The following is a 23,319-nucleotide window of genomic DNA, read 5'->3' as shown; positions in this document are numbered from 1 at the left end:
GGACACCCAGGGGTGAGGGGCACGACCCCAGCGCTTGGGCACCCTGGAGGGGTGAAGGTGGAGACGAAGGGGATGTGGGGCAGGGACCCCTGCTTAGGGGTGAGGAAGACTCTGGCCTCTTGGAAGCCATGGGGAGGGGTTCCCATGTGGGGGCCACCTTGCTGTGCCCCCCCCCACCCTGTGTCCCCAATGGGGATGTATTGGGGTGAGGGCGATGCTGCCCCGGGGCGGTACCATGGGTCTTTATTGAATTCCTCTTTGCATCAGGCTCTGCTCCGGCGCAGAACACCCGGAGGGACTGGGACCAGCCCAGCACCCAGCCCGGCCCATGCACACCCCACATCTGACTCAGCTCCCCCCCCCCCGGAGGGTACAACCCCGCTGATGGGGGGAGCTGGGGCCAGCCCTGCCCTGCGCTGGAGTCCAGGGGGTCCGTGGGGCACCATGGCCCCACTCACACAACGCTCTCCTGGTAGCTGTCATCCTCCAGGAACGGTGTCAGCCTCCTCCCGGGGCTGGGCGCTGCGGGGGCCGCATCCTGCCCAGGGTCCTCATCACTCTGCTCCCTGGCGAAGTGCACAAAGACCTGCGGGAGGGCAGGTGAGGGGCAGCGCCAGCAGGACCCCAGCCCCTTCTTGTCCTTGTGCCCTGCATCCTCCATCACCTGGTCCAGGGTGGTCTGGGACACGGAGTAGTCCTGGATGTGGCAGGGCCCGCGGTGCGCTGCCAGGACGCTGAAGATGCTGGCGAGGGAGCCGGCGCGGGAGGGGAGGTGGAACTGCAGCAGCCCCCCGTGCCGCTCCTTCAGCACCATGCCGGGGAAGCGCCGCTGCATCAGGCTCTCCACCGGTGCCGGACCGGGGCCCCCCACCCGCACCACCACTGTGTAGCCATCCCCAAACCTGCTCGGACACAAGGGCATCGCTGAAGGGACCATCCACATCCCTGTTAACACACGATGCTGATGCTGTGTGGTGTCCCCCCCCCTCCCTGAGCCCCAGTACCTGCTCTTGAGGTGCTGGACGCTGCCCAGGCAGCGGAAGCGGCCGTTGACCATGATGGCCATCCTGGTGCACAGCGCCTCGCACTCCTCCATGCTGTGGGGGGAAACGGGGGGCCCCGTGGGGCAGAGGGGGGCTCCGCTCCAGAGGTGCCATGGGGCAGAGGTGTCTCCCCTCTGGGGGGGGGGGTGCATGGATCCCAGGGCAGGGGCTCACCTGTGGGATGTGAGCACCACGGACCTGCCCTCCCGGATGACGCTCAGGATGCGATCCCATAGGAAGCGCCGCGCTCGCGGGTCCATCCCGGTCGTGGGCTCATCCTGTGACAGTGGTCGTGTGGGGGCCAGGAGCTGCTGTGGGACAACCCCCCCCCCCCCCACCATCGCTGCCCCCCCACTCACCAGGAAGACGACGGGGGGGGAGCCAAGCAGGGCAATGGCCGTGGAGAGCTTGCGCTTGTTGCCCCCGCTGTACTTGCCCGCCGGCCGGTCCGCGTGCGGCACCAGCCCCATCTTGGCGATGCCCCATTGAGCCACCTGAGGGGAGATGCGAGGGGATGAGGATGGGGGTCCCCTGCGCTGGGGGGGGTGCCAGGGCATGGGCCATACCTTGGGGATCTCCTCCTCGGGGACCCCACGCAGGCGGCTGTAGAATTCCAGGTGCTCCCGTCCTGTCAGCAGGTCGGTGATGGCGTCGAACTGGGGGCAGTACCCCATGTGCTGGCGGGCGGACTGCGGGTCGGTGAGCACGCTGTGGGACAGGGACAGGGCTCAGCGCATGGGGACAGGGCTCAGCGCATGGGGACAGGGCTCAGCGCATGGGGACAGAGCTCAGTGCATGGGGACAGGGCTCAGTGCATGGGGACAGAGCTCAGTGCATGGGGACAGGGCTCAGCGCATGGGGACAGGGCTCAGCGCATGGGGACAGGGCTCAGCGCATGGGGACAGGGCTCAGCGCATGGGGACAGGGCTCAGCCCACGGGGACAGGGCTCAGTGCATGGGGACAGGGCTCAGCGCATGGGGACAGGGCTCAGCACATGGGGACAGGGCTCAGCGCATGGGGACAGGGCTCAGTGCATGGGGACAGGGCTCAGCGCATGGGGACAGGGCTCAGCGCATGGGGACAGGGCTCAGTGCATGGGGACAGGGCTCAGCGCATGGGGACAGGGCTCAGTGCATGGGGACAGGGCTCAGCGCATGGGGACAGAGCTCAGTGCATGGGGACAGAGCTCAGTGCATGGGGACAGGGCTCAGCACACGGGGACAGGGCTCAGCACACAGGGACAGGGCTCAGCACATGGGGACAGGGCTCAGTGCATGGGGACAGGGCTCAGTGCATGGGGACAGGGCTCAGTGCATGGGGACAGGGCTCAGCGCATGGGGACAGAGCTCAGTGCATGGGGACAGGGCTCAGTGCATGGGGACAGGGCTCAGCACACAGGGACAGGGCTCAGCACACGGGGACAGGGCTCAGTGCATGGGGACAGGGCTCAGCACACAGGGACAGGGCTCAGCACACAGGGACAGGGCTCAGTGCATGGGGACAGGGCTCAGCGCATGGGGACAGGGCTCAGCACACGGGGACAGGGCTCAGCACACGGGGACAGGGCTCAGCACACGGGGACAGGGCTCAGCACACGGGGACAGGGCTCAGTGCATGGGGACAGGGCTCAGCACACGGGGACAGGGCTCAGCACACGGGGACAGGGCTCAGCACACGGGGACAGGGCTCAGTGCATGGGGACAGGGCTCAGCACACGGGGACAGGGCTCAGCACACGGGGACAGGGCTCAGTGCATGGGGACAGGGCTCAGTGCATGGGAACAGGTCTCAGCACACAGGGACAGGGCTCAGCACACGGGGACAGGGCTCAGTGCATGGGGACAGGGCTCAGTGCATGGGAACAGGTCTCAGCACACAGGGACAGGGCTCAGCACACGGGGACAGGGCTCAGTGCACGGGGACAGGGCTCAGTGCACGGGGACAGGGCTCAGCATGCTGCCGGGATGGGTGCACTGCAGGGATGAGGATGAGGATGGAGCCGAGCACAGGCGCGCTGCGGGGATGAGGCTGAGGAGGAGCGCAGTGTGGGGATGGGGAGGACGGCACATGTTGCGGGGACAAGGAGAGGGTCAGCCCCAGGGTCCTACCTGTGTCCTTTCAGCCAGGCCTCCCCCAGCGTCACCTCCGTGTCCCCCGTCAGCATCTTGAAGGTGGACGTTTTCCCGGCCCCATTCACCCCCAGGAGGCCGAAGCACTGTGGGTGCACACCGGGGTTACCGGCAGCCCCATCCCTGCCCATGGGGCCGTTTGTCCATCCCTGTGTCCCGTGCTCACCTCACCGGGAGGCACGGCCACGCAGAGCCGGTCCACGGCCGGAGCCTTCCTGCGCCGGTAAACCTGCGGGGAGGAGATGGGGTGGGCTGGGTCCGGCTCCCACCCAGCACCCACCAGAGGGACCGGGGCTATGGGAGAGGCTGCAGCCCCACAGCGAGGGGCCGGGGGCAGGATGCGCACCTTGGTCAGGTCCCTGAGCAGCAGGAGGTGGCCGTGTGGGGAGGTGCTGCCCACCCTCGCCCGCTCCCTCGCCACGTCCTGGTCCTCGTCGCCCAGCGAGGGCAGCTCCAGAGCCCGAGGCCTGGCAGTGACAGCAGCAGGGGCACTTCCAGGGCTGCCCGCCCCACGGCTGCCCCACGGCCGCCCCACGGCCGCTCCTCACCCGAGCCGCAGGAAGAAGCGGTATTGCAGCAGGAGGGTGAAGAGGAAGAAGACGATGCCCTCAATGGCCATGGCGAACATGTTCTTCCCTGCTAGATCCCAGGACAGGGGGGACACGAAGCGCCTGTCCCCTGCAAAAGGGGCCGTAGGAGGGGGGGGCACATAGGGGAGGGCCCCCACACTGACCAAGTTTGGGGAGGGGGAGCAGCCCTGGTACCCCCAGACTCACCGAACCTCTCGAAGGCATCGGCCATCGCCTGGTTCTTCACCATGTCGATGAGGCCTCGGCCCAGGCAGAAGTGGGGGAAGATGAGGAAAACCTTCTTCAGGATGCGGTTGATGTCGTTGAGGTTCTGCCAGGGCAGCAAGAAGAGGAGTGGAGGGGCTGGTGGCAGCCCTATAGGGATGGGAAGGGGGTTTCGGAAACCCCAGGGCTCACTTTGTCCACGAAGAGCTCCAGCACGAAGGTGGCCACGCTGCCGTTGATGCCGATGAAGAGGTTGATGCATGTCAGGGCCACGTACGCGGTGCTGGGGATGCTGAAGAGGAAGGAGGCCGGGTACATCAGTGGGGTGATGGACCAGCTGCAGGGGCAGAGAGGCAGGAGCTGGCTGAGGCACAGATTCCAGCCTTCATCACCACGAGCCCCAGAGCCAGGGCTGCCCCCAGCCCTGCTCAGAGCCTCCCGGGGGGGGGTTAGCCCCAGCCCTTCACCCATAGAGCAGCAGCAGCAGAACCAGGGAGGGCAGGTTGGCAGCGGACACGTAGGACTCCTGCTGGAAGCAGAGGAAGATGAGGATGACTAGCAGCGCAGGGACGAGGTAGTTGCACTGTGGGCATGGAGAAGGCAGGGAGGGGGGGGGGTCACAGTGGGACCTGGCCCCCTGGGGCTGTGCCCCCATCCCTATCCCCATCCCGCACCATATCCCAGGCGAAGTTGCCCAGCCAGTAGGTGACTGGCTTCATCCCACTGACGAACTGGAGGTGCTTGGCTTTGCTGACCCGCTCCTCGATGAGGAAGAGCACGAAGCTGGCCGGGACGAAGGACATGGCGAAGATCACGCAGATGGAGACCAGCACATCCACGGAGGTGGCCATCCTGCCGCGGAGGGGAGGGCTCAGCCAGGGATGGGAGGGGTGGTCCCACAGGACCCCATCCCCGGCACTCACAAGGCAGCCTCTGAGAGCTGCTCCTTGGTGAGGTTGAGCGGGTGGTTGGTGGCCGTGATGCCGAAGAGCGCGGGGTCGGTGCCGGGGGGCAGCCGGGCGCGCAGCAGCCCGTTGCTGGCCACGTTGAGGAAGGAGACCATGGCGTGCCAGCCCTTGTTGTTGAACCAGACCTGCAGCCCAGGAGAGCCCAGCGGCTCAGAGCCTCCCCCTCCAGCCCCATTCCCGCTCCCCTCGGTCCATCCCAGGCTGCTCCAACCCCGGGTGGGGACCAGGGGGGCCACGTCCCCGCTGTTCCCCCGTCCCCCCCCAAGTTCTCACCCCTACGGGACCCCCAGGACCGGCCGTACCTTGATGTTCCTGCGAGAGTCCAAGCCCTCAATGAAGCGGCTGAGGTTGGCCAGGAGCCGGTCCGAGGGGCTGCCCTGGCGGTGGGGATAGGGGGTGAGGAGGGGGCTTGACCCAGAGCCGTGCCGGGGGGGGGGCAGAGTCGCATCCGTACCGGGGTGATGTTGAACAGTGCTCGGAGCTCCAGCACCGCCGCATCCACCTCCGCCGCCGTGGGCAGCGCCTGGGAGCCCCCGGCACCCAGAGAGAAGCCGCCGTATCTGCGGGGAGAGACATCCTGCATCCTTCCTTCCCCTGGCCGAACCCTGCCCCGCGCCCGCCCAGGCACCACGGGGAGGGGCACACAGCGAAGGGCTCTGCCCAAGCCCGCAGGGAAGCTCCAGCCTCCCCCCTGCCCGCGCTCACCTCTGCTCGTTCACCCACTTCTTGTTCCTCAGCCTGAAAGAGGTTCAAGGAGGGGGGAAATAACCCCCGAGGAGAAGCTGCGGCAGCGCCCGGCCACGAGTGCCCCCTTTGCCCTGCGGTGCTGCGGCTGGGTTTGGCCCGCAGCATCCCTCCCGGTCCCCAGCGCTCACTCTTGGCGGATGATCTGGGGATAGGTCTTCACCAGGTAGTCCGAGATGTTCCTGCCCGTCAGGTTCTGCAGGATGTCACCGGTGCCCCTTCGGACCTGGAGGGGACGGACGGACGGACGGGCTGCACGGACACACGGCCACCCGCAGCATCGCCTGCGCCTACAGCATCGCCTGCACCTACAGCATCACCTGCACCCGCAGCATCGCCTGCACCCGCAGCATCGCCTGCACCCGCAGCATCACCTGCACCTGCAGCATCGCCTGCACCCGCAGCATCGCCTGCACCCGCAGCATCGCCTGCACCTACAGCATCACCTGCACCCGCAGCATCGCCTGCACCTACAGCATCACCTGCACCTGCAGCATCACCTGCACCCGCACCCTGCAGCACCCCAGGCCTGGCCTTGACGCGGGCTGGGTGTTACCTGGGGTGGCGGGAGCCCCCCTGCCCCTTCGGGGCAGTCGGGCAGCATCCTGCTGGCCCCCGGGCCGCTGCACTGGCATGGGGGGGACGGCTCAGCCTGTGTCCAGTTCCCACATCGAAGCGCTTCCAGCACGGCCGGGGGGACCGGGGGGGTCGAGAAGCCGTCGGGATGGGAAGCCGGTGGACATGGCCCCGTCCTGGGCACCCGGCACCGCGGGGGGGAGACAAGACCCCCGTTACCAGCCTGAGGCACCGAGACCTGCCAGCACCTCCAGCACCCCCAGCACGGGGACTGGGGGTCCCGCAGCATCGCGGGGGTGCCCCTGGGGAAGCGGTGGGCCCCGGGGCCACCCTGTGGCAGCCGCTCAGCCCCACGCTGGGCGCAGGCACTCACACCTCCCCAGCGTCCTTCATGCACTCGGTGCCGAAGCCCGGCTCGGCCAGGAAAGCGCCCAGGAGCCGATTTGTGTCCGGGTCCCCCGGTGCGTCGTTGCTGCAGGGGGATGCAGGAGTGAGCTGGGGGGGGGAGGCACCGGGAGGATGTGGGGGTTCGGAGCAATGGGGGCACACCTGAAGAAGGTGAACTGCTGCCCGTACATCCAGGGCTGCAGGCGCAGCGGCGGGTACTTCCCGAAGGGCGGCACGATGAGGCTGAAGAGCAGGGCGATGCAGACGAACACAGCGGGGAGCACGATCTGGGGGGGGGGGGGGTTAGAGCCAGGGGTCAGGGCTGGATCCTGCCCCATCGCCCTCCACACCTCCGCCCCGACGCAGCCCCATCCCCTGGGCTGTACCTGTGCGAAGAAGCCCCGGGTGCTGCGTCGTGCATGGAGCATCCTCTTGATGAAGAGGGCGCGGAGCTGCTGGCGGGTGAGCGCCCAGCCCCTCACCCTGCCGCAGGCCTGCCCGGGCCCCCCCCGCAGCAGGTCTGTCTCCTGGGGCTCCTCTGCTGCAAGGGCAGAGAGCGGGCTGGGGCTGGGTCCAAGTCGGGGTCTGGCAAAGCTGGCAGCAAGGGGCAGGGGCTCACACCAGGCAGCGCACAGGGGGACACGGTGCTGGCAGGGACACCCCGCAGCCCAGCAGGGATGGGTGCTGCATGCAGGGACGCAACAGGACCCCCCCCAGCACCCAGTTCCTACCTCGCCGGCGTCCTTGGGCTCAGTGTAAAGGAGAGGAAAGAGGGGTTACAGCCACGCCGGTGCCTGCCCACCTGGGTTAGCACTGCCCCAGGGCAGACCTGGCACCCCAAACTGTCACAGCCCCCCCCCCCCCCGACTCCTTTGGCTGCCCCACACCAGCTCTGTCTCCACGAGAAGGGGCCTGGATACGTTCCCTGGGATTTCATGTCCCATCCTGATCCCTGCACAGAGCTGGGCTCCCCCAGACCCACCGCTGGCCCTGCTCCTCGCCCAAAGGAATGCATCCCCAAAGGGCTGCCTGCTTGGATGGATGCGTGCGCATGGACATGTGCCACGGCCCCAGCCCAGCGGTGTTTGGGGCACCCCATGGCATAGTTTGGGCAGCTCAGGGGTCCCAGCTCCCTGCTCCTTACCCAGCTCCCCATCAGCTCCTTCCGTATCCCCCCCCTCGCCGGGGGCTGCTCCTTGCTCCGTGCCTGACAAAACAAGGGTCATATTGGAAGGAGGGGGGCACTGAGGCCACCCTGTGACACCTTCCCACACCCATGGGTGCTCCCAGTGGGGGCGAGGGCCATATAGGGTGCTGGGGACACCTGCACCCTGCTCCGGGCTGATGAACATCTCCCCCTGGTGCCCCCCCTGCACCTCAAAGCTCCCACCAGCACCACGGGGTTTTACCTGCGGTGCCAGTGTCCACCTCCGTGTCCTGGGCCACCTTCAGAAAGATCTGAGGATGGGAGGGGGCTGGCATTAAATGTGGCCACCAGCACCCACAGCCCCAGATAGGCAAATCCCCCCCACCCACCCTGGTCACAGGCACCCCACAGGGGCACCCCAGGAGCCAGTACCTCTTCCAGGGTGGTGTCGGAGATGCCGTAGCTGGAGATGCCCAATTCCCCCAGGCGGGCATCCAGCTCGCGGAACAGGTCCCCAAAGGCACCGTCCTTGGCCCCGCTGTAGGGCAGGACAAAGAGCACCTCGTGCCCGATGTCCTCCACCAGCCGGGAGCCGGGCACCAGCTTCTGGATCAGCGCTGACAACTGGACCACATCTGGGGGGACAGGGAAGGGGGGGCTGGAAACCTGGGGCAGGAGCTGGTGGCCAAAGCTGGCTGCATCCCAACCTAAGGGTCTCCAAGGGGGCTGAAGGGGATGGGAGGGCAGGGACCCCCTTCTGCCCCACCACTGTAGGGAGCTATGAGATCACAGGGCAGGGTGCTCAGTGAGCGCACCCACAGTCGCTACACATGGGGGAGCGCCTGGGGGTGATGCTGTGCTGGGGCACAGCGATGGACGGATCCTCACCCACGGCGCTGGCCTCGCTGCCCCGCTCGCTGCCCAGCCCCGTGTCACTGCTGCGCTCCGAGTCGCTGCCTTCCTGCGGGAACGGGTGGCTGGAACCTGGCACGTTGCAGAGCATCCAGCCCCGAGCCCGGGGCTCTGCATCCCCTCTGCAGCCGGCATGGAGGCACCGGCCACCCGTTGGGCTGAGGCTCGGACTCACCTTTTTGGTGGTGCCGGGGACGATGCCGCTGGCGCCGGCGGTGCCGAACCGCTCCCGCTTCACCAGGGTGAGGTGGTAGCCGGTGCCCAGCCTGGCCTTGAGGAAGAGCGGGGACCCGCAGCAGCAGAGCCGGCCCTGCGAGATGATGGCGGTGCGGTCCCCCAGCAGCTCCGCCTCGTCCATGTAGTGCGTGGACAGGATGATGGTGCGGCCTGGGGCAGCGAGCGGGCTTGGCCCCGGACCCCTCTTTGCGGGCACGTCCCTGCTCACCCCAAGGGCTGGGGGTGCAGACACCGGGGTGGGGGGACCCGACCCCCTTCCCCCCCCAGCCCTGACCTTTGCGGTACTTGAGCAGCAGCTCCCAGATGCTGCGGCGGGAGTAGGGATCGACGCCGGCCGTGGGCTCGTCCAGGATGACGACCCGGGAGCCTCCCACGAAGGCGATGGCCACCGAGAGCTTCCGCTGCATCCCCCCTGTGGGGCACGGGGACAGTGTTGTGGGGGGGGGACACCCACGGCCACAGACCCCTGCTTGAGCACTGGTCCTGCCCCCAACACGCACCTGAGAGGTTCCTGGTCTGCTCCCGGCGCTTGTGGGGCAGCCCCGTGTCCTGGATCAGCTGCTCCATCTCCGCCTTCACCCGCTCCTCCGACAGCCCCTTCAGCCGCCCATAGAACCAGATGTGCTCCTCAACTGTGAGGCTGGGGTGGGCAGGATGGGGTGAAGGGGGCAGCCCTCCCTGTGCCCCCCCCCCCTTGCACTGCTCCCCTGCCTACATGTCGAAGAGCACGTTGTGCTGGGGACACATCCCCATGGTTTTACGGATGCTGTCGATATCGGAGCGGATGTCCCAGCCCAGGATGTAGGCAGTGCCAGAGGTGGGGGGCAGGAGGCCGGTCAAGATGGACCTGGGTGGGGGACCAGCAAAAAGGGCGTCATGGACCAGCGGGGCTCGGGGAAGAGGTGCGTGCGCTGCTCCATGTGGGATGCTCAGACCCGGGTTGCCTGGGCCAGCCCCCGGCCCCTCCGGCTCACATGGTGGTGGTCTTGCCGGCGCCGTTGTGGCCCAGGAAGGAGGTGATCTGCCCCTCGTAGAAGTCCAGGCTCAGCCCGTTGACGGCCACGCGGCTGCTGTTGTGGTAGATCTTCACCAGGTTGCGGATGGAGACGCCGGGCTGGAGCTGGGCAGGCGGCTCCTCCACCAGCACTGGGAGCCACCGGAGGGGTCAGGTCCTGAGCTGGACCCTTCCCCACGGGGAGCAGGACCCATCGCTGGGGGCAAAGCCCGGGTGGGAGGGCTCCAGCTCAGCTCTGTGGCTGCCACCCTTAGGGTAGGGGCTCACCTTGGGGCACAGTGAGGGGGCTGCTGGGGTACGGGGGCTGCCTGGCTGAGGAGGCCTCCCCAAGCCAGTAGCTCTTCAGGAAGGGGAAATTCCAAGGCTTGGGGATCCCATACTGACCTGCAGCAGATGGAGCTGAGCAGGGCCAGGCACCGGGGGTGCCAGGGCCCAGGGGGGGCTGCACTCACCTGGCAAGACACCCTCAAGGTACCATGTAGCCAGGCCATAGAGGATGGCATCCAAGAGCAGCAGCCCCATGGCCGTGGCGAAGTTGTAGGGGTCTCCTGGCATGGGGCTGGTGCCCAGGTTGTGCCACTGGATGCCCATCCCCTGCTCCTCATAGAGGGAGAAGTACTCGCAGCCGAAGCCGAAGGCCACCGGTGACAGCAGGCTCTAGGGCAGCAAGAACAGCCCGGGGGGGGGGGGGGGTTCAGCCCCAAACCCCCCTGAGGGGCACTGGGGAGGGGGCATCGGTGGGCGCTCACCATGAGGATGCGCAGGGGGAAGGTGATGTGGTCGCGCCAGGCGACACAGAGCACGTAGGGCAGGTAGAGGGAGAAGTAGATGATGCCGCCGCAAGCCGAGGCCAGGTTGGCGCGGGGGAAGAAGGTGCTGATGAGGAAGCACTGGCTGATGGTGGCCACGGAGAAGGTGCCGAGGAAGAGGAAGATGACGGCGGGGTCGCTGTAGGGCAGGATGTTTCCCAGCTGCGGATAGAGGCAGGTCGGAGCCTGTAGATCCCCCTTGTGCCAACTCCCGGCCCCGGTGCTCGCTGTGTCACCCGTGGTGTCACCGGTGCCCTGCAACCTGCCTTGAGGATGAGGACAAGGAGGGCAGAGCTGAGGAGGAAGGGGATGAAGCTGCTGAGGAACCAGCTGAGCCAGAGGATCCCACTGCTCAGACCCATGGTCTTCATGGTCTCCTTGAGACGCGTCTCCTTCTCATGCACCACCCCCTTGATGATCATGGCCACCGAATAGATCCAGGCCAGCGTCATGAAGAGGGGCAGCGAGCGGTTCAGGACCCGCAGGAACCTGGGTGAGATGGCACCAATCCTTCCACCTCCAGCTGGACACCTCGGGCCACCACCGGGCAAGGGACACACAGGGCATGGACCAGCTGCATCGGGATGGTGCATGAGGGATGCGCTCGGCCCCATCCCTCCCTCGGGGGTCACTCACACGTCATCCACGTAGCAGGGGTAAGGCATCTGCTGCACATAGACCCCCATCCGTGGGGCAGCCCCGGTCTGCACCCGCACCACCGCCTGCTCCACCAGGTCCTGCACGTAGACGAACCCTCCCCACACGTAGCGCAGGTCGCTGAAGGGGTCTGCTGCAGGGCCCGGGTCCCAGAACCTGGGGGCAGAGCACGGTGCTTGGGGGGGGGGGACGGGATGACTGTCACCACTGCTGGGTGCTGGGTGCCTGGGTGGGGGGCTCGTCCCCAACCTGTCCTTGATCTTGTTGGTCCTCGTGACGTCGTCGATGTCCATGCGGATCTTGTAGCGGATGTGGGGGGGCAGCGCGGTGGCAGTGGCATTGGTGGGGGGCTGGAAGACCACTGCTGCCCAGAACTGTTGCTCCTCCAGCAGCTCCAGCGCTCGGGCCACCAACTGCTCCTCGGTGGCCACCGCCTCAATCTTGTCCAGGCAGACACACTGCAGGCAGGGCAAGCAGGGCTCGGAGGGGGGGCTCCAGGAGCCAGCCTCCCCCCAGGCAGCTGGGGTGTCACAAACCTCCATGAACTGCGACAGCGTGCTCAGCACCGTGTCGGCATCGGCGTACACTTGGTGCCAAGTGAGCCCCGGCCCCGGCTCCACCAGGAACCTGGCCAGTGCCGGCAGCTTCCAGGAGGTGCCATTGAGGATCCCATCCAGGAGCTCGGCTGTCCCTGGGGCCAGCAGCACGTCCTGCAAAGCACCAGGGTACCATGGGCAATGCATTGCATTCCACGCTGCATCTCCATCCCGCACCACACCATACCCTCCTGTAGCCCCATCCTGCACCACACTGCACCCCACTCCCGCAGCCCACTGCACCTCCATCCCACACCACACTGTACTCTCCTGTAGCCCCATCCTGCACCACACTGCACCCCCCTGTATCCCCATCCTGCACCACACTACACCCCACACCTGCAGCCCACTGCACCTCCATCCCACACCACACTGTACTCTCCTGTAGCCGCATCCTGCACCACACTGCACCCCCCTGTATCCCCATCCTGCACCACACTGCACCCCACACTGCACCACACTGCACCTCCATCCCACACCACACTGTACTCTCCTGTAGCCCTATCCTGCACCACACTGCACCCCACTCCCGCAGCCCACCGCATCCCCATCCTGCACCACACCATACCCCCCTGTATCCCCATCTTGCACGACACCGCACCCCATTCCCGCACCCCACTACACCTCCATCCCGCACCACACCGTACCCTCTCGTATCCCCATCCTGCACCACACTGCACCCTCCTGTATCCCCATCCTGCACCACACTGCACCCCACTCCCGTAGCCCACCACATCCCATCCCCGTCCCGCACCACACCACAGCCCCATCCCTGATGGGGAGATGGTCCAAGAGTCACGCACCCGGAGGACCTGCATCTCCAGGCTGCCGTTGAGGAAGGTGTAGATGCGGGGTCCCACCTCCCGCCAGGCAGCTCCTGCCTCCCCCAGCACCGCCAGCTCCCGGAACGTCCGATTCACCTGCAAGAGACAAGGGGTGAGGCAGGGCCGGGGTCAGACCCCCCCAGACCCCTGCTCACCTCGGCCATGACGCTGTCGGGGCCGGGGCCGGGTGGTGTGTACAGGATCTTCCCGGTGAAGAGGGGCTTGATCCCGCGCCAGAAGATCTGGGAGACGGGGCTGGACTCCAGGCTGCGGAGCAGCTCCCGGCAGAAGGGGCCTGGGTGGGAGCAGGACCGAGCCCTCACCACCAGCCCCCCAGCACTACCTCTGGGCAGCCCGGTGGTGGAAGCGCCCAGCAAGCCCATGGTGGGATCCCCGCTACCCAGCCCGCTCACTGCTGCTCCTGCCCGCGGCCCCGGCTCTCTGCTCCGAGCTGTTGCGGTCCAGGAAGGCTTTGACATCGTTGTCTTCGTACCAATTGAGGGAGGGGACCCGCAGCCCCCCGCCCTCGGGGTGCCCGCAGGCGATGCGGGACAGGGTCCCAAAGGTGCCCGAGCCGGTGGCGCTGGCGTTGGTGGCCATCAGCGCCTGCAGCTCCCGCTGCAGCTCGGCGAGGCTGGTCATGGAGGAGACCTCGGGAGAGCGGGATGGGGCTGTGGGGGACTGGGATACCTGGGAACACCATGGGGCACCTCCGGGGTGCACAAGGGTGAGCGCTTGCGGGGGGGCCGGGGGCTACCTCCTCCATCAGGGATGCTGCATCCCGTACGAAGGTCCCCAAGGCTTCCACGGTGCCAGCGATGCCGCCTGCCTCCGAGCTCAGCTCTTGCTATGAGGGGAACACGGGAAACGGGATCTCAGCCCCTCTGGGGGGGAAGGGGGGTGTCTCTGCCTTCCAGCACCCAGCACCGGGCCGGGCTCTCACCGCCAGGAGCCGGGGGAGGTCGAGCTGGGAGAGGAAGGATCCCTCCATGGCACGGAGCTGGGGGCCGGGCAGAGCGCAGAGCCCCCGCTGCAGGCGCTGGGTGGAGGCGGTGTCACCCCCCCTCAGGAAGCCCCCCAGCTCCGAGGCGTTGCAGACCACGTCCTGCAGCGGGCGGCCGGAGCCTGCCAGGGAGAGCTGCGGGGAGAGGGACGGTCACAGCGCGGCCTCCGACCTCCGCCAGCACCGGGAGCGGGCGCTGCCCCGACCGACACTCACGATGCTGGGGCTGAGCCGAGCCCCCATCAGCTCGTCCGCCAGCGCCGGGGCCAGCGACGTGTTGGTCCGGAGGAACCGCGAGAAGGTCTCGTCCTCTCTCAGGTACTCCCGCACCGGCAGGGCTTGGGAGGGGGGGGGGGGGACGTGGAGGCCGGGGTCAGCCACGGGGGTCTCGCTCCCCCCGGGACCCCCCGGCCCGGTGCTCACCCCTCCGCTGAGTCCCGCTCCCCCGGAGCCGGCGCAGGGCGGGCAGGAGCCGGGTGAAGCTGCGCAGGAGCCGCTGCCCGTGAGCGCGGTGCAGAACCCGCCGGGCTTCAGCCAGGAGCCGGGAGAGGCTGCGGGGCACGGGGCGGGCGGTGAGACCCCCGGCCCGGCTCCCGAACCCCCCCCCCCCCTTCCCTTTCCCCGGGTCCCCGCCGCTCACATGGAGCCGTCGAAGTTGCCCACCACGCCGGGGGCCTCTCCCGCAGTGGGGTGCCGGAAGCAGGGGTTGTTCATGTTGCAGATGATGCCCTGCAGCCAGGGCAGGGTCCCTGCCGACGGCAGCGCCTTGTTGGGGAAGTGGCCTGCGGGAGAGGGAGAGATGGGTCCCGGGGTGGGGGGGGGCTGCACCAAGCCCTGAGCAGGGAGGTGTCAGCGAGCCCCCAGCTTGTGCCCACCTCCCGCGGTTGTGTCCCCTGGTTCCACCCCAGCCAGGGCTCCCATGTAGGGGGAACCCGGCAGGCACGGGGTTGGGGGGGGGCCCTGCCAACCCAAAGGGTGATTCAGCGGGGGCTCCATGGGCCACTCACACTCATGCTGCTTGAAGGGCGGGTGGGATTGCCGCACGGAGATCAGGATGAAGAAGAGGAAGAGGGGCCACAGGATCTCGATGGCCAGTTGGAGCTGGGGGAAACCCATGGTTGCGGGGGTCCTCATCGGCACCCAGGGCTCTATCTGCCCCTGTGGCAGGAGCCAGCAGCTCTGGGCACTCTCCCATCCGTGTCCCCTGCTCACCCGCTGCCGCCGGCGGTAGGTGAAGTTCTTCCAGAGCAGCAGCCCCAGCTGGGTGCCCACAGCCATGGTGTGTCCAGCACCCAGCTCAGCTCCGGCTGCAGGCGAGAGCAGGGGGATCAGCACTGAGCAATGATCAGGGCTTATTGCACACGACTGGGCTCTGGGGGTGGCAGGGGCCAGCCCGGCATTCCTGCAGCAAAGCTCCTTCCTGGAGCAAAGAACTCAAATCTCATTCATCCTTAACCCAAAACCAGCAGAATCCGGCACAAGCTCTGCGAGTCCCTCCCGGTCAGTGCTGCGCTGGGAGCAAGGAGCGGGATCCACACAGCACAAGAAGCACAGGGAGCAGCCCCAGCTACAGGAGCAGCTCCTCCATTTCCCTGTGTGAGGGATGTGGCCAGACCAGCAGCAAGGTTCAGTCCTTCTGGTGAGACCCCTCGGTGCTCCAGGAGGGGAAAGTGCCCCAGCGCAATGGGCTCGAGGTGCAAGCTCAGACACCCACATCCCACGGATGCCCCTTGAGCTGTGCTGGGGTCCCAGCAGCTCCAGCCCCATCCCAGCGAGCCCCCGTGCCCTCCTGGTTCACCCACAGGGCTGCAGCTCCCGGGACCCGTCAGCAGGGCGCCAGCCTCCCCTTCCAGCCTCACAGGCAGCTCCGTGCCCAGCTCCGGCAGGCAGAGGTGGCACGATTGAACTCGCAGCTTCTTGCCCGGCCAACACCCACACCCGGGAATGCCGAGCTCCGGAGCTGCTCCCCGGCCACCACCACCTTGGGACACCCCAGGGCCACCCACAGCATCCATCCCATCACCCTGGTGTTGGTGGCTGGAGCTATGGCCTCGCCATCCATCCACCTTCCTACGTCCTGTAGCCAGCTCGGGCAGGAGGCCAGGGCCTGACTGCTGCCTGCCCTGCCCACATCGGGTCCCTGGGCACAGCGGGGATAAGCGGGCACCGGCCAGAGGGATTAGGATCCCGGCTGGGAAATCCGGCTAATCGGCCTGTGGGGCCAGACACGAGCAGCCCCATAGAGGGGTCCTTGAGGGGGTGGGATTCCTCCGGGGGCTGTGGGGGCTTGGGGGCCGTGCTGCCCACCCCGCTGCAGAGGCAACGAGGGAGGACCCCGAGCCCCAGGCCTGGAGGGACACCGGGATGGGGGAGCGGGGGCAGCCCCATCAGGACACCGGGATCCGCCGGCAGCCGCCCCACGGGGACACCCCGGAGCACGGCGGCTCCAGCATCCCCGGTCCCCGCCGCTCCGAGCTCCGCGCTGGCCCGGTGCGGAGTCATCGGGAGGTGAATGGACGGGGGGGGGTGCCAGGGACACCCCGGGGGGGGTAACGGAGACGGGCGGATGTGGGGGCAGCCCCGGGGGCACGCTGCGAAGCCGGAGCCTGGCCGAGGACCAGCAGCACCCCCCCCCCCCCAGGCAGGACCCCCCCCTCGTTACCTGCTCCCGCAGCCACGGCGCGGCCCCTTTAAGACGCCCCGCCCCTCCCCGCTCTACAAAGTAGCCGCGAGTGTGACGTCATGGAAACGCATCTTAAAGGGGCCCCTCCCGGCGCTGGGGGGAAATCGGGGTCACACGGGGGCGAGCGAGGGATCGGAGCCCATCCTCATCCTCATCCCCATCCTCATCCTCATCCCCATCCTCATCCTCATCCCCATCCCCATCCCCATCCTCATCCCCATCCCCATCCCCATCCCCATCCCCATCCCCATCCTCATCCCCATCCCCATCCTCATCCTCATCCTCATCCTCATCCCCATCCCCATCCCCATCCTCATCCTCATCCCCATCCTCATCCCCATCCTCATCCTCATCCTCATCCCCATCCTCATCCTCATCCCCATCCCCATCTTCATCCCCATCCTCATCCCCATCCCCATCCCCATCTTCATCCCCATCCCTATCCCCGTCCCCGCCACACCTTGTCCATAGCACACCCTGCCTATAGCACACCCTGCCCTGTCCCACTCTGTTACCCCTCCCTTGAGACCCCCGGGGCAGCAGAACCCCGCCATGGGCACTGCAGCCCGGCCTGAGACCCCGTTGGAACCCGTGCTGGCCCCCATGGCTGATGTAGGTGGGGAGAGCTCCCACCCCTTTACACCCACTCGGGGTCCCGGAGCCACCCCATCAGAGCCCCCGGGGTGCTGTTGGGGTGCTGGGTGGCAGCGATGGCCCTGGACTCGCTGAAACGCAGCGTTTAACCCCAAAAGGTGGATCCCTGCCCGGACAGGGTCCTGCAGGCAGGGCTGGGGCCATGAGCACGGGGCCACCGCTGGGACACAGCCCTCGGGGCTCCAGGGGCATCACCCAGGTTTGGTTCTTGTGCTCAGGGCAATACAGAGCCCTTGGAGCACGCATGCAAGGAGCCTGCACCAGAACCCGGCTCCTGCTGAAGTGAAAACAGTTGGGGTTTCTTAAAAACAAGGGTTCCATACACGAGGATCTTCATTAACCCCCCCCGCCGCAGGGGATGCAGCCGCTGGGCACGGCCGGGGCTGCACCATGCACCCACATTCCCCACCCCTCGGGCATCCCCCCGTGGCACAGGATGCGGCCGTCGGAGGCAGCCTTGGCTCCAGCCTGGCAGAAGATCTCATCGCTGCGGCTTCCCGAGCTGCAGCCGGTGCTGGGAGTGCCGGGAATGCCGCTGCCAGCCCAGCCCTGCGGCCACACCAGCTCCCTTCCCTCCGAGTCCTGCCGCAGAAGCGTTTCCAGCTTCGCCTCCGGAGAGCACACGATGCTCCCGCTGCATCCCACCATCCTGAGCCCCTCTCCTCCATGGGGCTCAGCACTGGGATGAGAAGCGGCGCCAGGAGCAGCTGCTTTCTGCTTTGCCAAGGGATGTGGGAGCTGCATCCTGCCCCGTCGTAGGGTGGGTGCTGGGTAGGGAGGAGAAACCATCCACTCCTTGGTGCTGGAGCATCCGCTGCCTTCCCAGAGCCAACACTGGGGCTGTGCCAGGACCTCGGGGTCTTGCGGGCTGCAGGAAGCGGGTGTTCTCTTCTCTAGAAACAGGGTCTTTATTTCCTTGCTCAGAAAAATAGATCCATTTTAAAATTAAACCAGAAGGAATGACGGAAGCAGAGGCTGGAATGTGGCAGGGTCTGTACATGAGATGGTGCGAGATGGGGCTGGGCCACATCCCGCTCAGTAGCTCTCCTCCTCCTCGCGGTAGTAGTGGTACCCGGGGGGGTCCCCGCTCGGGTCGCCCGTGGCGTTGGCCACCTCGCCCTGGCTGCCCTGTGGGCAGTACTTGGGGTCGTAGATCTGGCGGCCGAGGCCGAAGACCTGCCCGCTCTGGTTGGCGCCCTGGTTGGAGCCCATCTGCAGCGACATGGAGGAGTTGTCGCACTTCTCCGTCCCCATCTTGGAGTCGTAGATGTGTCTCCGGGTGCCGGGAGCCGTCATGCCCACCTGGAAGGATAGGATGGAGCAGGGCTCGGCTGTGGTTCCCCCCCTATCCCTCCCCACTGCGGCCGCGGTGGCTCACCTGGCTGGCACACTTGTTGGTGCCCATCTGGAGGCTGATGGTGGAGTGGTCCATGGGCGGCAGGATCTGATTCTTGGGGTCATAGAGATGCCTCCTGGTGCCATAGGCCGTCATGCCGGACTGGCTGGCGCACTTGTTGGTGCCCATCTGACAAGGAGGGGGCCAGTGAGGACCGAGAGCTGCCCCACGTGTGCCTTTCCCCCTCCCTGTCCCCCCACAGCCCAGAGGACACAACCAGCGCTCCCCAACCCTCTCCAGGCTCCCAGCCATGAGATGCTGACATGGAGCCGAGATCGCCCTGGATCCCTCGAGCCTCAGGTCTCCCCGGTGATGCTTGGAGCTGTGATGGTGCTGAGGGTTGGATACAACCGGGACCCTCTCACCCTCGGGAGCATCTCACCTGCAGGCCGATCACGCACTGCCCAGCCTTCATCTTGGCCTCGTCAAAGTTCCTCTGCTGCTTCTCCGAGTACTTCACGCCGATGTCCACCCCGCTCTGTATCCCCTTTGTCTTGGCCTGCCGGGGAGGGGCAGTGAGGAAGGATGGGGAGACCCCGACCTCCCACCCTCCCCAAGTGCCCCCATCCCAGGCCGCTCGCCCCCCATGTGCTCACCATGCCCGCCAGTGCCAGCAGCGACACCTGAACCTGCGTCAGGTTCCCGCTCTCAAAGAGGTCGTTGGCTTCAAAGAGGTCCACGGGGTTCATGCCGTAGCTGGCCATGGCCTTGATGAAGTTGGAGAGGTTCTCGAGCTGTGGGCAGGGGGAGAGGGCTGAGACCCCCTGTGGGTGACAGCAGAGGGGCCGGGGGCTCATGGGCTGCCTGCCCCTACCTGGTGCCAGTTCTGAGCCGAGCGGTTGATCTTCCGCACCGCGTTGGGCTGCAGCTTGTTCATGAGCCTGGAGGGAGGCAAAGGGGGAGCGGGGCTGCAGTGGGGCACAGGCCCCTTTCAGGAAGGTCCAACCCAGGTCTCCCCACGTCCCTGCTGGTCCCAGGGCTCCCCCAACACGGGTGCTTTGGGGGTCACTCTGGCTGCCGTTATCTGATGGGTCCCACCGGCGTGGCTGGATGCAGCACACCCATCCCACCCCAAGGGCTGGTGGGGGTCCCCCATCCCCATCTGGATGAGGACTCACTCGCAGAGGATCACCCCATCCTTCAGCCCCTTCTGGAAGTCAGGCCCGATCTCCTGCCCCGTGACGCTCTCGATCCACGTCCGCAGCTCAGCCTCCTTCTGTGGGTCGTACTTCTGGGCGAGCTGGGAGAGGACAGCGAGGGGGATGCTCAGGGTCAGCCCCTGCCTCTGCCCCTCGGATGGGGATGGAGCACGAGCACGATGCTGCCATCACGCACATCAGATGCACAGGGACGGTGCCCCTCACACACGGCAGCTTCCAAACCATTCCAGGGGGATGAGGAGGAAATGCCCCTGGGGCAGGAGGGAAACGTCCCCCATCAAGGGCCCGTTCCTCCCTGTTCCCTGTCCCCCACTGAGCCCCGGGGTCCCCGGCCATGCGATGCTCTCCCCTCCGGCGGGGCCGAATGCGCCGCCGCAGATTCCTTGGTCACCGCGGCTATGCCAGGAATGCGGACGCCTCCTCCCAAATGGAGACCAGCTGCCCGGGCCAGCAGCATCACCGGCAGCGTGGCCTGGTGGAAGGAAAAGGCTTCCAGAATGGAATGGGTGGAAGCCCCAAGAGCCACCCTGCTCGATCCTTGCTCCTCCTGTGCTCAGCTGGTACCCGGAGATGGCTGCAAGCCAGCCACCACCTCTCACCCATCCCACTCCATCCTGGGATCCCTGGAGTGGGAATGGACCAGCTGGGATGCATCTGGTGGGATGCAGGGATGGTCCAGCTGAGGTCAGGTTCACACAACACCTCGAGCATCCCATCCGGGGGATCCCACCATCCTCCCAGTGCAGAGGCTCCTCTTCCCACACCACGGCCAGCACGGGACTGGGGTCGGAGGGGACTGGCCCCAAAGCAGACCCCACCACAGCCCAGTCGCAAGGGCTGGCACGGACTGGGAGAGTGCCGCTGGTTTGACTGGTTCCCAGTGGGTGATGTCAGCCTCCAGCAGACAGCGGGGCAGTAAAACTGGCTCAGGTCTTGCTGAATCAAGCTGAAGCACCCAGGAGCACGCAGCAGCAAGGCTCCGGTGCGTGTCCACCCGCTCAGCGCGGGTGCAGCCCAGCCCAGATGCAAGCAGGGACCCGTCTTCTGCCGGTGATGAAATGCAAAACCCTGCAAGGCCGGGCAAGCAGAACCCAGCCACATCCCCATGGCCATGCAGAGCCACCACCACCGGCTGCCCTGGGGTGACCAGGGCTCAACCTCAGCTCGCCTGGGGGCAGGCACAGACCAACACCGCAACTTCTGCCTGTGCCATTGCCCAGGGCAGCAGCAGTGCCTTGGAGCCCAGCCACAGGGGAGGGGGTGGCTGCATCCCCCAGCCCCACAGGACCCCTGTGCCCCCATCACGGCAGCACAGGCCCTGCCAGGGCACGGTGCAGGCACCGAGCGCCATGGGCTGCCCATCACCAGCACCCAGCTCCGAGAGGAGGCTCCATCGGCCCGGCGGAGGGTGCCGGCGGTCAGGGGGTTCATTGCACCCTGCAGCAGCCGGAGGCACCGGTTCCCCTTTCCCCTTCGGGCCCCGAAATGGGAACCCTGCAGAAGAGCGGCTCGCTGCAAGGCTCCGGGTGCCCGCCGGGGGTCCCAGGCTCCAAGGAGCCGGTGAGGGCTGGGGGCTGCTCCTGTCGGGATCCCCCCGGGGCCACTGAGCCCCATCCCCAGGGAGCGCCGCGGGTCGGAGCATCCCACAGGAGAAGGCGCCGGGAGCCCCAGCCCCGGGTTTGCAGGGAGCGACAGCGGCCACTGCACGGACCCGGGTGAGGAAGCCGGTACCCGGGAGCCGTCCCAGCCCCGGTCCCCCCCCCGGGACACCCCTCAGGACCCCCGCGGGCAGGGCCAGGGCACCCCGAGCCGGGAGCCCCTTCCCGGCACCCCCCACCCCTCAGAGCCCCCGGCGCACCGGGACCCCCGGCTCCGCATCCTCGGGGGATGCCCAGCTCCGCATCCTCCCGGACCCCGGTGGCACAGGGACCCCTCTGCTCTTCAGGACCCCGGGATCCAAGCACCCTCCCCGCAGCAGCACAGGGACACCCGGCTCTCCAGGGCCCCCGGTGGCCCCGGTTTCCCCCGGTGGCCCCGACTCTCCCCCCCCCAACCCCAATCCCGGCGGTCCCGGCCTTCCCCCGCCGCTGCTCACCCGGTTCTTGACTTCGGCGGAGAGGCCGTAGGAGGGGCCCTTGTTGAACTGGGAGCTGCTCATGGCCGGGAGCGCGGCGGAGCCGGTACCGGAGCGGGCAGCGGCAGCGGGACGGGACAGGACGGGGCGGGCGGGACGGGGCGGGCGGGGCTCGGACCCGCTTCTCCCCCGTGCTGATTGGACGGGGCCAAAATGCCCATATAAGGCCAGAAGCGCCCGGATCGCGGAGGGGGGGGTCCCGCACCCCCCCCCCCCAGCACCGGGACCGGGACCGGGACCGGGACCGGGGGAACCGGGGGAACCGGGGCTGGGGCGGGAGCCGTCGCGGACACACGCGGGCACAAACACACGTCCATAGCGGGCACAATCACACGTCCATAGAGGGCACAAACACACGTCCATAGCGGGCACAAGCACACGTCCATAGAGGGCACAAACACACGTCCATAGCGGACACAAACACACGTCCATAGAGGGCACAAACACACGTCCATAGAGGGCACGAGCACACGTCCATAGCGGGCACAAACACACGTCCATAGCGGGCACAAGCACACGTCCATAGCGGGCACAAACACACGTCCATAGCGGGCACAAACACCTGTCCTTAGCGGGCACAAACACACGTCCATAGCGGGCACAAGCACACGTCCATAGAGGGCACAAACACACGTCCATAGCGGGCACAAGCACACGTCCATAGAGGGCACAAACACACGTCCATAGCGGGCACAAACACACGTCCATAGCGGGCACAAACACACGTCCATAGCGGGCACAAACACCTGTCCTTAGCGGGCACAAACACACGTCCATAGCGGGCACAAGCACACGTCCATAGCGGGCACAAGCACACGTCCATAGAGGGCACAAGCACCCGTCCATAGCGGGCACAAACACACGTCCATAGCGGGCACAAGCACCCGTCCATAGTGGACACAAACACCTGTCCTTAGCGGGCACAAGCACCCGTCCATAGCGGGCACAAACACACGTCCGTAGCGGGCACAAGCACACGTCCATAGAGGGCACAAGCGCCCGTCCATAGTGGACACAAACACCTGTCCTTAGCGGGCACAAGCACACGTCCATAGAGGGCACAAACACACGTCCATAGCGGGCACAAACACACGTCCATAGAGGGCACAAACACACGTCCATAGCGGGCACAAACACACGTCCATAGCGGGCACAAACACACGTCCATAGCGGGCACAAACACCCGTCCATAGAGGGCACAAACACCTGTCCATAGCGGGCACAAGCACACGTCCATAGCGGGCACAAACACACGTCCATAGCGGGCACAAGCACACGTCCATAGCGGGCACAAGCACACGTCCATAGCGGGCACAAACACACGTCCATAGCGGGCACAAACACACGTCCATAGCGGGCACAAACACCCGTCCATAGAGGGCACAAACACCTGTCCATAGCGGGCACAAGCACACGTCCATAGCGGGCACAAACACACGTCCATAGCGGGC

General features: G+C 66.9%; 3 protein-coding genes across 4 annotated transcripts; all 3 read right to left on the bottom strand.

The window, feature by feature from the left end:
- Positions 1–178: 178 nt before the first annotated feature.
- ABCA7 (ATP binding cassette subfamily A member 7) lies at positions 179–15,356 on the bottom strand. Of its 2 annotated transcripts, XM_061474602.1 has the most exons (49): positions 15,054–15,356; positions 14,849–14,942; positions 14,482–14,623; positions 14,265–14,392; positions 14,058–14,179; positions 13,782–13,976; positions 13,596–13,685; positions 13,252–13,489; positions 12,994–13,133; positions 12,818–12,934; positions 11,955–12,128; positions 11,668–11,876; positions 11,398–11,574; positions 11,028–11,250; positions 10,702–10,923; positions 10,405–10,609; positions 10,220–10,336; positions 9,912–10,083; positions 9,653–9,784; positions 9,438–9,577; positions 9,212–9,349; positions 8,876–9,087; positions 8,677–8,749; positions 8,221–8,423; positions 8,051–8,099; positions 7,786–7,848; positions 7,028–7,182; positions 6,804–6,928; positions 6,628–6,726; positions 6,235–6,430; positions 5,810–5,904; positions 5,640–5,672; positions 5,389–5,494; positions 5,237–5,311; positions 4,890–5,059; positions 4,641–4,818; positions 4,434–4,549; positions 4,159–4,303; positions 3,949–4,072; positions 3,721–3,850; positions 3,519–3,639; positions 3,339–3,401; positions 3,152–3,258; positions 1,610–1,751; positions 1,403–1,537; positions 1,218–1,321; positions 1,005–1,097; positions 665–902; positions 179–586 (listed from the first exon to the last, which is right to left on the bottom strand). In XM_061474602.1, exons 1-49 carry the CDS (start codon positions 15,117–15,119, stop codon positions 455–457), a joined length of 6,723 nt encoding a protein of 2,240 aa, XP_061330586.1. In that variant the 5' UTR covers positions 15,120–15,356; the 3' UTR covers positions 179–454. The 2 variants fall into 2 exon arrangements, with proteins under 2 accessions (XP_061330586.1, XP_061330587.1); XM_061474603.1 differs by lacking the exon at positions 14,849–14,942 and having other exon boundaries at positions 180–586.
- Positions 15,357–18,062: 2,706 nt separating this feature from the next.
- Positions 18,063–21,960, bottom strand: CNN2 (calponin 2). Its single transcript, XM_061474634.1, has 7 exons — positions 21,830–21,960; positions 19,693–19,814; positions 19,389–19,455; positions 19,171–19,308; positions 18,957–19,073; positions 18,557–18,703; positions 18,063–18,480 (listed from the first exon to the last, which is right to left on the bottom strand). Exons 1-7 carry the CDS (start codon positions 21,890–21,892, stop codon positions 18,214–18,216), a joined length of 921 nt encoding a protein of 306 aa, XP_061330618.1. The 5' UTR covers positions 21,893–21,960; the 3' UTR covers positions 18,063–18,213.
- Positions 20,051–21,390, bottom strand: LOC133280183 (uncharacterized). The gene is made up of 2 exons (XM_061474635.1): positions 20,327–21,390; positions 20,051–20,206 (listed from the first exon to the last, which is right to left on the bottom strand). The coding sequence occupies exons 1-2, from the start codon at positions 21,346–21,348 to the stop codon at positions 20,191–20,193; spliced, it is 1,038 nt and encodes a 345-aa protein (XP_061330619.1). The 5' UTR covers positions 21,349–21,390; the 3' UTR covers positions 20,051–20,190.
- Positions 21,961–23,319: the final 1,359 nt, after the last annotated feature.

The sequence above is a fragment of the Pezoporus flaviventris genome, unplaced genomic scaffold (genome assembly GCF_033815535.1).
Source record: "Pezoporus flaviventris isolate CSIRO_AGI_PZ_B2104156 unplaced genomic scaffold, CSIRO_AGI_Pfla_v1 ptg000080l, whole genome shotgun sequence".
In the NCBI taxonomy this organism is placed as follows: Eukaryota; Metazoa; Chordata; class Aves; order Psittaciformes; family Psittacidae; genus Pezoporus; species Pezoporus flaviventris.
This window is presented reverse-complemented; position numbering and strand designations above follow the sequence as displayed.